At 38.0% G+C, this 14,497-nt stretch overlaps 1 protein-coding gene across 1 annotated transcript; it reads left to right on the top strand.

The window, feature by feature from the left end:
* Window positions 1-840: 840 nt before the first annotated feature.
* On the top strand, window positions 841-12,039 carry LOC140826041 (ferric reduction oxidase 4-like). The gene is made up of 8 exons (XM_073188141.1): window positions 841-1,043; window positions 1,131-1,224; window positions 8,645-8,824; window positions 9,023-9,260; window positions 9,360-9,687; window positions 10,186-10,420; window positions 10,696-11,408; window positions 11,731-12,039. The coding sequence occupies exons 1-8, from the start codon at window positions 893-895 to the stop codon at window positions 11,868-11,870; spliced, it is 2,079 nt and encodes a 692-aa protein (XP_073044242.1). The 5' UTR covers window positions 841-892; the 3' UTR covers window positions 11,871-12,039.
* Window positions 12,040-14,497: the final 2,458 nt, after the last annotated feature.

Here is a 14,497-nt window from a genome sequence, read left to right as displayed (position 1 = left end):
GTACTAGCATTGAGTATATGTACTATATAATTTACAGTACATATTTTGTTTTTGTTACAAAATATAATCTTTTATCATCCTCACAAATTCAACAATAGTAAAAAAATGAATGTCAACGAATTAGAAACTAATTTATGATAGATATCTTATCCCAAAATACATTTCTTTATATATATAAAAATATAGCATCGTACTTTGATAACATAATCACAAATTAACAATATCTTTTACGTTAACAAGCACTCCCGAGAGTCAACTTTTTAAAGTTGTTTGAATTTGTTTACTAGCTAGCTAGGGGGATACAATGAACTTATAAACGAGGTCACTATTTTCGTATAACGAAGACGGATAAATAACACGGGTTGATGGAATATCGATCATGCATCTCCACATGACTTGTGCCCGAGGCTTTGGAAGTGGACAAGGTTTAGAAAAGCACTCGAAGGATGACCACTAAATATGTCTAAAGTAACTTAAGTTTATTGCAACTATCATGGTGATATTTGGATGAAAAACGTAGGCAAATTTGATTTTTTATGATTATTTTAACAAAAGAATGATGTTGTTCAAAGAATATGTGGACAAATTTGTATATGGCTCCTCTGGAGCGTAAAAGACAAAACGTGAGTTTTTGACTTTTATATATATAAATCATTAAAATATCTCAATGAATCCAAATTTTAACTTGTTCAGAATTCAAGAAGCCTGAAAAACGAGCTTGCAGTACAATATCCTTGTACTTCCGCATGAATCATGCCGTTTCTTCGACTTGACCTTGACATATATATAAAGGTCAATAAAACTTTTTTTTTTTTGTCCTATGAATCCAAGAAATCCCATTTGATAAATGTAATAATAGAGAAATAATCCAAGATCATACATATTCTGAAATATGAAATCCAATGCAGCATGGCAAGTGTTCTTCCTTGTGGTGTTTGTAGGGTATATTTTCATATGGGCTATGCTTCCTACAAAAGTTTACAAGAATACCTGGACTCCCAAAATGAATAAAAATCTCAACTCCACTTACTTCAGAGAACAAGGTTTCATCTTTGTTTTAATGTAATATATAGGGGATGTTATTGCCGTTGATGTTGGTTAATTTGATTAAATTTGTGATATCTTTTCAGGGACAAATCTTCTTTTATTCAGTTTTCCAATCATGCTTCTTGCTGTTCTTGGATGCGTACATCTACACTTCAAGACGAAATCGAATTCCCCGAGGTTGGGTCTTTTACTTGTTAGATTTTTTCCAAGTTCCCTTTCTCACATGCATTGAATGTGAAATGAAAGTTTGAGCATGTCACACCCTGGGACGGGGGTTAGTTGACACCGACGTTGCTCTCAAATATTCATTCGAAAACAACAAGCCTCAGAAGTACAGAATCTCGTAAACCAGTCTTTTATTCATAATACGAAATTAAGCAATTGTCTGTTAAAACTCGAATACTTGATGTTTTACAGCGGAAATGTAAAACCAAATATTACAGTATCTTAACAGATGCAGCGGAATAAAATAAACATAAACTGAGAACAACAGTCTTCTTCACCAGCCTCAGAACTGGATCTGTTCCTCTTCTTCTAACATTTCTTCAGTACTCTTATCTGAGATGGGTTTGGTGGGTGAGTGATATGATTGTCACTCAGTAAGCAGGGGCGGGAATAACTCCCAGTTTTCGAAATCATTTTTACAGAAACAGTAATACAATAACATACAGAAACTCTTATTTTCTCAACAGAAATCAGTATTCAGAAATCAGTAATCAGTATTCGGTAATCAGTATTTAACAAGTAAGCACTGAGCACGTTCGTGAATTTCATGGCTAAACTGATATCAGTCCCCTATATGTTCTCTCCTCTAAGGGGTGAGGCCAGTAATCAGTAATCAGTAATCAGTAATGTTCAGAATATATATTCCTACCATTATTTCACTAAGTTTCAGTGCTTCAAAAATCAGATATCAGAAATCAAGAATATACTTTGCTTTAAAACAGAAATCATCAAACGGGTTTTCAAGATATTTATACATAAGCCCACTTACTGTAATTTGCAATAAGGTTTCGGTAGAAGTCTGGAATATGCTCGTTCTTGCCACTGGTTTCTACTGCTCGAAAATAAGCACCCTCCCTTAGCTCGAAATTCAAATGATAATCTCAGATTTGTGTAACACCAATTCAGAGATTTGAGAGTGTTATTTATAGGCAAGATTCTGACTGTTAGTCTCCCAAATAAATGGCCATAATCTGCCATTAACAGCCTTTATTTCGAGTTAAATGCTTCAGTTACAACTCAATAGCTGAATCAGTAACTGTCTGCTGGAATTCGCTCTTCTGCTGCTGGATTCGGCCTGCTGGATTTTGTCTGCTGGAAAATACCAGCTTCTGAAATATTAGCTTCTACTGGAATTTTTAACTTATGCTGAAATTTGCTAGCTGCTGGAATTTCAGGTTCTCACATCCCTCCCTCCTTATGAGAAGTTTCGTCCTCGAAACTTGGCTATACTTGATCTTCAAAGAGATAGGGATATTGTGTTCGCATCTTTTCTTCCAACTCCCAAGTAGCTTCTCTTTCGGTGTGGTTGGACCATTGTACCTTGACATATGGAATAGTTCGTCGCCTCAGTACTTGGTCTTTGTGATCCACAATTCGAATCGGAATCTCTTCATATTTCAGCTCTTCATTTAGATTACTCTCCGCCCGAAGTGGTCCAGCTTCCAGAATGTGACTTTGATCAGAGATATATCTTCTCAACTGCGATACGTGAAAAATGTTGTGGATCCTTGACATATCGGGTGGAAGTGCTAATTTGTAAGCAAGCGTTTCACTTTCTCAAGAATCTCAAATGGTCCGACGTAGCTGGGGTTAAGTTTACTAGCCTTATTGAATCGGAATACACCCTTCATGGGTGACACTTTGACATATGCCTTCTCTCCAACTTCAAATTCCACGGGTCTTCTTTTCATGTCAGCCCAGCTTTTCTGTCGATCTTGTGCATCCTTTAATCGCTCCCTGATCATAGCAACTTTATCCACTGTTTCTTGGATTAGTTCGGGTCCAACGATGGATTTTTCCCCTACTTCATCCCAATACAGTGGTGATCGACATTTTCGTCCATACAGAGCTTCGTATGGTGCCATTCCAATGCTGCTGTGGTAACTATTATTGTATGCGAATTCGATTAAGGGCAGATGTTCGCTCCAAGTACCACTCAAGTCCAAGGCACATGCTCTCAGCATATCTTCTAGAGTTTGTATTGTCCTCTCAGTTTGGCCATCAGTCTGCGGATGGTAGGCCGTGCTAAGAGTAACCTTAGTCCCCATAGCTTGTTGAAAGCTCTTCCAAAATCGAGATGTAAATCTAGGATCTCTGTCTGACAGTATGCTAGCTGGAACTCCATGCAATCGTACGATTTCATTCAAGTACAATGTGGCTAGCTTGTCCAAATTATAGTTCATGCGGACAGGTAGGAAATGCGCCGATTTCGTGAGTCTATCTACGATTACCCAGATGCCGTCATGACTTTGTCTCGACTTGGGTAGGCCTACTACAAAATCCATGGAAATATGTTCCCATTTCCATTCCGGGATTTCTAATGGTTGAAGAAGTCCTCCAGGTCTTTGGTGCTCTGCCTTGACTTGCTGGCACACGTGATATTTAGAAACAAACGTTGCCACGTCCCTCTTCATTCCACTCCACCAGAAATTTTTCTTCAAGTCTCTGTACATCTTGGTACTGCCAGGATGAACTGAAAATTTTGACTTATGTGCTTCAGACATTATTTCTTGTCGAAGGTCATCAATGTCTGGTACGCACAATCGTCCTTTCATCAACAATATTCCTTTGTTGTCTATCTCGAAATCTGGTGATTTCCTTTCTTTGGCTTGCTCTTTCAGTTTCACCAAAGCGGAATCTCTATCTTGACTCATCTTGATTGTCTCTCGAAGACAGGGTTGTGCTGAAAGTGAGGTCAGGATCACCTTACTCATATTCTTTCGACTTAAAGCATCTGCTACTTTGTTGGCTTTGCCTGGATAGTAGCTTATTGTCAAGTCGTAATCCTTCATGAGTTCGATCCATCGTCTTTGTCTCATATTTAGTTCTTTTTGAGTGAACAAATACTTGAGACTTTGGTGATCGGTGAAAATCTCACACTTGGCTCCATAAAGATAGTGTCTCCAAATCTTTAGTGCGAACACCACTGCAGCTAATTCAAGGTCATGTGTTGGGTAATTCTGTTCATACGGCTTCAACTGTCTTGACGCGTATGCAATCACCCTTCCCTCTTGCATGAGTACACATCCTATACCTTCTTTGGATGCATCACTATAGACGGTGTAGTCCTTATCTTCCATAGGTAATACTAGCACTGGTGTGGATGTAAGCTTCTTCTTCAAAGTTTCGAAGCTTTGCTCACATTTTTCACTCCATTGAAACTTAGAGTTCTTCTGTGTGAGCTTGTGAGAGGTATGGCTATTGAAGAAAATCCTTCAACAAATTTTCGATAATAGCCTGTTAATGCCAAGAAGCTTCGAAATTCTGTCACATTCTTTGGTCTAGGCCAATCCGAGATTGCCTCTACTTTCTTAGGGTCCACAGATACTCCTGCTGCTGATATTATGTGTCCCAAGAATGCGACGCTCTCTAGCCAGAATTCGCATTTCTTGAACTTGGCGTATAGTTCCTTTTCTCTCAAGCTTCTGGAGGGTGAGACGAAGGTGTTCTTTGTGGTCTTCTTCACTTGACGAATATACTAGAATGTCGTCGATGAATACCACAACAAACTTGTCTAGAAATGGTTTAAACACTCTGTTCATGAGATCCATGAATACTGCCGGAGCGTTTGTTAATCCGAACGGCATCACTGTGAACTCATAGTGTCCGTACCTTGTTCTGAAAGCTGTCTTTGGGATATCGTCTGATTTGACCTTCAATTGATGGTAGCCTGACCTTAAGTCGAGCTTGGAAAAGACTGAAGCTCCTTTGAGTTGGTCAAACAAATCATCTATCCTTGGAAGCGGATACTTGTTTTTGATCGTGATCTTGTTCAGCTCTCTATAATTTATACACATCCTCATACTTCCGTCCTTCTTCTTTACAAATAGGACAGGAGCTCCCCACGGAGATGCGCTTGGTCGGATTTGCTTCTTGTCCAACAACTCTTGAAGTTGCTCTTTGAGTTCTTTCAACTCTGCTGGAGCCATTCGGTATGGTGCTTTTGAGATTGGTGTAGCATTGGGCACTAGGTTAATCTCAAATTCCACTTCGCGATCGGGAAGTTCGCCCGGGAGTTCTTCAGGAAAGACATCCGGGAATTCTCGTACTACCGGAATCTCTTCTAGCGTAAGTGTGGTTTCTTTCTTTACCTCGCTTAACATAGCTAGGTAAACTTCTTCTCCACGCTTCATAGCTGTCCAAGTTTGAGAAGCAGAAAGGAGAGTCTTTCGTTCTTTGGTCTTGCCATGAAATAAAATTTTCTCTTGGTGTGGAGCTTGGATGGTTACCGTCTTTCCATGACAATCAACTAAGGCATGATTCTTGGCTAACCAATCCATTCCAAGAATTACGTCGAATTCCACCATGTTTAGTTGAATCAGGTTTGCCTTGAAATTCTGATCTTCTATGAGAACATTAATATCCCGATATAGAGTGCGAGTTTCTAAAATTCGATTAGCAGGAGTTGCTACTCTATATGGTTCTTCTAAGTTATCAGGCTTAGCTCCTAACCTCTTGACAAATCTCTTAGACCTGAATGAATGCGTAGCACCACAATCAAATAACACATAAGCAGATATATTATTGATTAGAATGGTACCGCCTACGACATCATTTGAGTTGTCCGCCTCTTCTTGAGTTATAGCATAGACTCGAGCATTTGACTTGTTCTTCTTAGGCTTATTTGGAGTTGCTCCGCCTGCTGGACCATTTCTCGGATCTGGAAAAGGGCATTGAGCAATGCGATGACCCATCTTTCCACAACGGAAACAAGCTCTCGAATTCTTACGGCATTCACCAGTGTGAGTGAATCCACAATTTTGGCACTTGACTCCCTCTTTGCGGAGAAGAAGTGGTTCCTTTGGCTGGATCACTGGTGAATTGGTTGCTTGGAAACCTAGGCCTCTTGAAGTGTTGGCCCGATTGGTACTGGCTTGGCTGAGGGCGTTTGAGTTTGTTCTCGCCTTCACGCCTCTTAATATCGTTTTCAGGCCTGATGGCGGCTCCCATCAATTCATCGAAACTGTTGGGCTCGATAACGGCAAGAGCAGATTGAATATGGCTGTTCAATCCCTTCTTGAAGCGATGTATCTTCAAGGCTTCGTCTCCCATAATGGTTGGGGAGTAAGTTCCCAATGAGTGGAACTTGGATGAATACTCCACCACTGTCATGTTTGGTTCTTGCATCAAGCTTTCAAACTCTGACAGCTTCTGCACTCGAACTGCTGTCGGGAAGTACTGCTTCAGAAATGCCTCTCGGAACCTTTGCCATGTGATAGGTCCCGTTCCTCACATAGCTGGTGAGACTCCTTCCCACCATTTGGCTGCTCTGTCCACAAGAAAAGGTGTAATCACATCTTCCTTGATCGCTTGTGGAACCTCCAGTAGTCGAAGGTGATTCTCGACCTCCTTCATCCAATTTTGTCCGACCTCAGGATCGGAGCTTCCATCGAAGTTTGGGACTCTTGCTCTTCGGAGAGCCTCATAGTGCTGCTTGGTCCCGTTCTGAGCTGTGGTGGTGGTGGTGGCTGGTTAGCATTAGGATTCACTAACCCTTGTAGCGTGGTTGCCACAATTGTGGCTATAGCCATCAAGTCCACTTGACTGAGGCCAACTGCTGGTGGCTGCTGTTGCTGTTGCTGTTGTTGTGTGTCTGCATCATTTCGGTTGTTGTTACGGTTATTGTAACGAGGATTGCGGTTGTTTCTCACTGGTCTTCCATCCATATCCTACAATTATGAAAATTCTAAGGTTTTGGCAGAATATGAACTTAAACGAAAGAAACATATTGTTTAAGTAATTGCTCGAGAATTAAATATGAAATCAATTAATAGAAAGAAATTTTATTGATTTCCCAAGAAAGTGCAATTACAACTGAACTTCGAAAATGAAAACAGAAATGCAAATAGAACAAGTGCTATTACAAAGAAAATGACTACTGATGCCCTAATCTATCACTTCTCCTAATCCCAAATCCATAGGATCCTCTTCAACTTCTTCTTCTTCTTCTGGATCCTCCTCAGGTTCTTCTTGGTTGGCTATTACTGCTTGTAGATGTTCAATATGATCATGCAGAACTGCATTCTGGTCGCCAAGATTATGAAACCCGGTTCTGCTCTGATACCACTTCAATGTCACACCCCGGGACGGGGGTTAGTTGACACCTGGCGTTGCTCTCAAATATTCATTCGAAAACAACAAGCCTCAGAAGTACAGAATCTCGTAAACCAGTCTTTTATTCATAATACGAAATTAATCAATTGTCTGTTACAACTCGAATACTTGATGTTTTACAGCGAAAATGTAAAACCAAATATTACAGTATCTTAACAGATGCAGCGGAATAAAATAAACATAAACTGAGAACAACAGTCTTCTTGACCAGCCCCAGAACTGGATCTGTTCTCTTCTTCTAACATTTCTTCAGTACTCTTATCTGAGATGGGTTTGGTGGGTGAGTGATATGATTGTCACTCAGTAACATTTCGAAAACTCCCAGTTTTCGAAATCATTTTTACAGAAACAGTAATACAATAACATACAGAAACTCTTATTTTCTCAACAGAAATCAGTATTCAGAAATCAGTAATCAGTATTCGGTAATCAGTATTTAACAAGTAAGCACTGAGCACGTTCGTGAATTTCATGGCTAAACTGATATCAGTCCCCTATATGTTCTCTCCTCTAAGGGGTGAGGCCAGTAATCAGTAATGTTCAGAATATATATTCCTACCATTAGTTCACTAAGTTTCAGTTCTTCAAAAATCAGATATCAGAAATCAAGAATATACTTTGCTTTAAAACAGAAATCATCAAACGGGTTTTCAAGATATTTATACATAAGCCCACTTACTGTAATTTGCAATAAGGTTTCGGTAGAAGTCTGGAATATGCTCGTTCTTGCCACTGGTTTCTACTGCTCGAAAATAAGCACCCTCCCTTAGCTCGAAATTCAAATGATAATCTCAGATTTGTGTAACACCAATTCAGAGATTTGAGAGTGTTATTTATAGGCAAGATTCTGACTGTTAGTCTCCCAAATAAATGGCCATAATCTGCCATTAACAGCCTTTATTTCGAGTTAAATGCTTCAGTTACAACTCAATAGCTGAATCAGTAACTGTCTGCTGGAATTCGCTCTTCTGCTGCTGGATTCGGCCTGCTGGATTTTGTCTGCTGGAAAATACCAGCTTCTGAAATATTAGCTTCTACTGGAATTTTTAGCTTATGCTGAAATTTGCTAGCGGCTGGAATTTCAGGTTCTCACAGAGCATGCAGTTCGTATGATTTTGATATTGAATATATGAGTGTCCGTTTTCATACACAATCATCAAATTTCACTCTGCGTAAGCTTGGGCATTTTCACTTTGGAGTTGTGTAACCTTGATATATGTGATATATTAAATACTGATTGAGCGTGAACTCCTCACAGTAATTGGCGTTGTTTCCGTTCAATGAGACGTCCAGCACTGGTAATGGCGCCGTTGGGGATAGTCAATGCAGTGGAACTTGCATTTGCAGCCATGTTTGTGGTACTTCTGATCTGGTCTTTGGCGAACTATTTGTATATCAGCTTTGGGAATCTCCACATGCATACACTAGGAGAGAAAGTGTATGTTATCGAAACTGTTGAATCTTAATCAACCCAATTTTACTATCATGGTTCATGTTACTAGTGCTGATGCATCTGATCAAGTGTAAAGTTTTCTAGCCAAAACAGGGTGATGCAACAGATGGTCGAATGATGAGTTTCCCAGTATGCTTGAACTATTGTTTTTAGTAAAGATTGTCATTTTCTTGGATATTATAGGTGGCAAGCGAAGTTTCGTAGTGTATCCCTGAGGCTCGGATACATCGGAAACACATGTTGGGCGTTCCTGTTTTTCCCGGTGACTCGGGGCTCGTCTCTCTTGCCTCTGGTCGGCCTTACATCTGAATCTAGCATCAAATATCACATTTGGCTTGGCCATGTTTCAAATTTCCTTTTTGCAGTTCACAGCGTAGGATTCATCATATACTGGTGGGCGATGACAGATCAGATGTACCTGGTAAAATACATGTACTTGGTTTTTTCCAGGTTTTGTTTTTCTTTATGCCTCTAACCGAGAAGAAAACAAGCTAATAACGCGAGGAAACCGGTATTGCAGATGCTTCAATGGAGCAGCACTTATCTGTCAAATGTAGCAGGAGTTATCGCATTCGTTTTGTCCCTGGGAATGTGGGTAACAAGTTTTGATCGTGTCAGGAGGAAAGCGTTCGAAGTTTTCTTCTACGTTCACCATCTATATGTTCTATTTGTGTTCTTCTACATGTTTCATGTTGGAGTAGCATACTTATGCTTGATTCTTCCCGGAATCTTTCTGTTCATTATCGATCGATATTTGAGGTTCTTGCAATCACGAAGCAAGTCTAGACTGGTTTCAACTCGACTTTTACCTAACGGTACAATGGAACTTACCTTTTCCAAAAGTCCAGGTGAGAACAAAATCTGTATTGATTTTCATAGCATGTTGGGTAACTAATTATGGCACAAACAAACTGCTTTCACGTGCAAACCACGTACTGGTTACTAGTATTGTAGAAAGAGTAAGTTTCGTTTTGTTAAAGCCAACAAATTTGAATTCAAAACACATCATTTTTACAAATAATTATCACATGTTTTGTGTAAGTAAAAAATAGTTGATTTGATTATGTAAATAATGATATTTTATTTTTTGTTTTCTTACCTAAACTCCAAGTATAAATATTCGTCCATTCTTCATTTCAAAATTCACACAAAAAAAAAAAAAAAATCATCTCATGTACAATCATTATTGTAAAAGTGAGATACATATTATGGATATTACTTTTGATGTTCCGCAATGATATTAGCTCGTTTAATATCCTAACACGTTTCTCCAAGATATATTTCATCGAATTTTATCACTTAAATTTCCTGCTAGCCCCTCGACTTAAATAATTTTTTGCTTGCAGAGTTGAGTTACACTCCGACGAGTGTCTTGTTTCTGAATGTTCCAAGCGTATGCAAGTTGCAGTGGCATCCATTTACGGTGACTTCAAACTCTAACCTGGAGCCACAAACACTAAGCGTTGCCATTAAAAGCCAAGGTAGTTGGACTCAAAAGCTATATACACAGCTTTCTTCTTTTGATCATCTCGAGGTATCAACCGAAGGACCTTATGGACCTGCATCGTCTCATTTTCTAAGGTAAGCATAGCAGACTAACAGAATTAAGCCAATAGGATCAGGCATCAATTTCCACGTAAGTCGAGTCACTCCATCATTTGTATTGCATGCGATTCGATCAATGATATATTTTATCCGCTCGATCTGCTTGTGCGACTCTTAGGGTCATGTTCAAACACGTATAATTCGATTAAGCTCTAGACTGGAATTGAGCTACTTGGATTCAAATCTTAGTTATTTATTTCTTTAATCTTGACGACTATACACATGCTAACGATGTTAAAAACTTGTCACAGTCGCGAGTCATTGGTGATGATTAGCGGAGGAAGCGGCATAACTCCATTTATATCCATACTACGCGAGATCATTCACAAAACCACTACAGGATCCACCATTAAAGCTCCAAATATTCTCCTAATCTCCACCTTCAAGAACACAACCGATCTCAGGATGCTCGACCTTTTGCTCCCTTTATCTGGAACCCCTTTAGACCTCTCCAATCTACAACTACAGATTGAAGCATATATTACAAGAGAAACTGAAAAACCCGTAGAAGATTCTTATAAGAAACAGATCCAAACCAAACTGTTCAAACCAAATCCATTGGATTCCCCTATTTCCCCGGTGCTTGGCAAAAATAGCTGGCTGTGTCTTGCTGTAATAATATCGTCCTCATTTGTCTTATTTTTGATATCTTTAGGCCTTGTTACACGTTACCATATCTATCCAGTGGAACGTAGAAAAGATAATTACCATTACAGCTTCAAGATTCTTTGGGACATGTTTCTGGTGTGTGCTAGTATTTTTGTAGCAGCTAGTGTTGTTTTCTTGTGGCAAAAGAGAAAGATTTCTGCTGAAGAGAAGCAGATTCAGAATGTCGATTTTGCGATACCAACAATGTCGCCGGCTTCTTGGTTATGTACTATGGATACGGAGCTTGAGAGTCTTCCTCATCAATCTCTTGTACAGTCTACGAAGGTGCATTTTGGTGCTAGACCTGACGTAAAGAGTAAGTGCTCTCTTTCTTCTAGTTTGATATCTTTTCCTTTGGTGTTTCAATCATGCCTAGACACTGCTATCAAAATATATACATACAATTTTGTAAGTTGATCAAGACATTAGCAGGGTATCGCCTTTAAATTAACATAGATACGTACCCGTAAACAAAACGAAAAATGAGAGTGGGATTAGGTCAAAACTAGAAACAAAATACATGGAAACATCAGAGACTAAATTGACTCTCGACAAACTGAAATTGTTCATAATATGACGCAAACTGCTTTATTCTTGCTCCCGAAAATAACGAGAGATGCTTGGTACAATTGTGGCAGGCATACTTCTTGAATGCAAAGGATCGGATGTAGGAGTTTTGGTTTGTGGCCCTAAGAGCATGAGACATGATGTTGCTAAAATATGCGCATCCGGTTCGGCCAAAAACCTGCATTTTGAGTCCATCAGTTTCAGTTGGTGATGACGATGCTTGAATACGAAGTTGAATATGTTTATTCTTTAATCAGGGTGTGTGTATATATATACGCATGTGTGATATTTGCCTTGTGAGTGAGAACACGTGATATTCCAAGTCTAAGAAATGAATTTTGCTGTTGAATGTCTTTAAGTCTGGTGACACTATTAAGTTCTTTCATTTACAAAAAAGAAAACAAATTTTTTGTTCTAATTGTCCAGATTTGGTTCACAAAATTTTCAAAATTTAGTTTTTGTATACTAAATTTTAATTTTCATCCATTTTTGTCCAATTATTGATGTGTTATAAGACAAGTCAAGAATATCTGGTATCAGCATTTTTTGACGTCATATCGAAAATTATTAGATAATGTTATAAGTTTTAATATTGAAAGTCGAGTTTTGCTCTTACTTTTTTTTTTATTTTTAGTTGGTAACATGTATAAAGCAATGTACATAAACGTTGATTCACAATTCTTTTCAATATGACAAATCGTTTACCTCCCAAATAGCTACTCGTTTTAACATGGTATCCAAAGCAAGATTCTGGTGATTTTATTTGTTACCGTTTTGAGTTATCGGTTTTTTCGTGTCCAAATCGCAGCGGAAGTTTTAAAATTTTATTTTGACATTCAAAATATTTGGACACTCAGTATGGTTTAAATTAAACATAAACATACAAAGGATGTTTAGTATATATACCTTTGGTAAATTGATTCACTTGGCTCCAACTATTTCAGTGTTAGCGGATATAGCTCTTGTTGAAAATCCATATGAACTTTTTTCAAATCTCCTTCTTCAATCTTCGAATCAGGTCCACAACCAGATTACTAATACATCTTCTATGTACTAGCGAATTAGAATATATTTTGCGTAGAGATGGAACATGAAGAAGAAATCGACTCAATACTATAACCCGAATTTTTCTTACAAAAAATAGGGATTTTGAGAGCAGCACACGATGATCTTGGGAAGAGCCGAAATAAATCTTTTTTCTTGCAAAAGCTTTCGGTTGCTATCTTGTCAATTAAGAATCAAAATTCTTATTATTATTTCTAATCCTTAATTTACTTAATTAATTAAGATTCTAAAATACATGCCAACTTTTTGCCAATCTCGATTAAAACTATCGAATGCATGACATTCAATTAGAATAAAAAATATTCTCATTATATTTCTAACCTTTCTTTGTACTTAATTAATTCAATTAATTAAGTTAACTAAAGATTCTAAATCCATACCATATTAAATACAATCTCGAATATTAATACATATATTTAGAGAATATTATGCATTAATATTATTTTGCTTTGTGTGTAAGTTTCTAAAATTATGATATCATGAATATGTCCACATTACATAAATCAATACCATATTTTATAAACCTTAATGGCTATATTTTAACTTATTAAAATATAATTTAATTATTAAAGCCCATTTGAACTTTAATAAATTTGCCTGAAGGATTTATACTCTTGCAAGCGCACGATTTATGCACCCATTATATTAATCTCATCATAATCCCAAACGACGATCCAATATCATCGATACGACAATTTCAACTTGTTTGTTATTATGATGCACACTTTAATTTTGAGATCATCAATGTCTAAATAAGACATGTGCACTCCCTTTTACTGTTTTAGCAGTAATGCTCTCAAAATTTCTATAAGCTTCTATAAACTATATTTATAAGCTTATCGATTGGTCATATCAAACTTATTTTTGTCTATAAATTCAACTCATTGAATTTATCATTTCAACGGGAACAAGTAAATCAGTGCTTGTGTGACCCTCAATGATTCATGGATACAGCTAGCCGTGAGTTCGCAACTTTTTGTGGTTCAGGACAATATCCTTTAGTCGGGCTTACCATAATTTTCTCACATTCCGTGTACCAACATTTGATCATGATAATGTCAGAAACTATTTTTTGATTAAACCCATCAAATCATGGTAAAAGCGTCTAGTAACATCGCCGCAATATTCATATAGTGCCTGCAAAAACCAGTCAGTTATGATTAGCGTATAGGACGATCCCTTCATATCATATATACTGATCGAATCTTCAACCATTGGTTCATCGAGGGTTTCATATTAATTCGATAGCTATGTGATACAATCATGAAACATTCATAGTGTCATCGCATGCACAACTAAAGAACTCTTTCCCTAATGTATATCTCACACTCTGGCCAGAGATTTCATGTACTATTATTTCGTTAGATCACATAGGATATTCATACCTTTAGGTGATCGGTGAATCTCCGACTAAAATGCACTAGCTCCTACATATTTCGCAATTGCACCCAACCTCGCCACCTTGTGACCCTCGTGAAATCGGTAAACGAGTCAAAGAACAATCCTAGTATGTAGAGCCTCAGTATTGTCCCGGGTCGTAAGGACTAATCATGTACAATCACAATGACAATCACAGACTTTTTTCTCGATGAATGATAACCACTTGGAAAGTCCGGGGGAGTGTTGTTCGGTACAATCGTCGTATGATTACCCATCTGTATGATTGAACATATCTATGCCCATACCATGAAACACAGTATACAACATCACAGATGCTAGTCTCAAGCTCAATCGCATTTATCCTTATTTTAGATGGCTGAATTGACTAGGAAC

This window comes from Primulina eburnea, chromosome 1 (assembly GCF_022965805.1).
Source record: "Primulina eburnea isolate SZY01 chromosome 1, ASM2296580v1, whole genome shotgun sequence".
Taxonomy (NCBI): Eukaryota; Viridiplantae; Streptophyta; class Magnoliopsida; order Lamiales; family Gesneriaceae; genus Primulina; species Primulina eburnea.
This window is presented reverse-complemented; position numbering and strand designations above follow the sequence as displayed.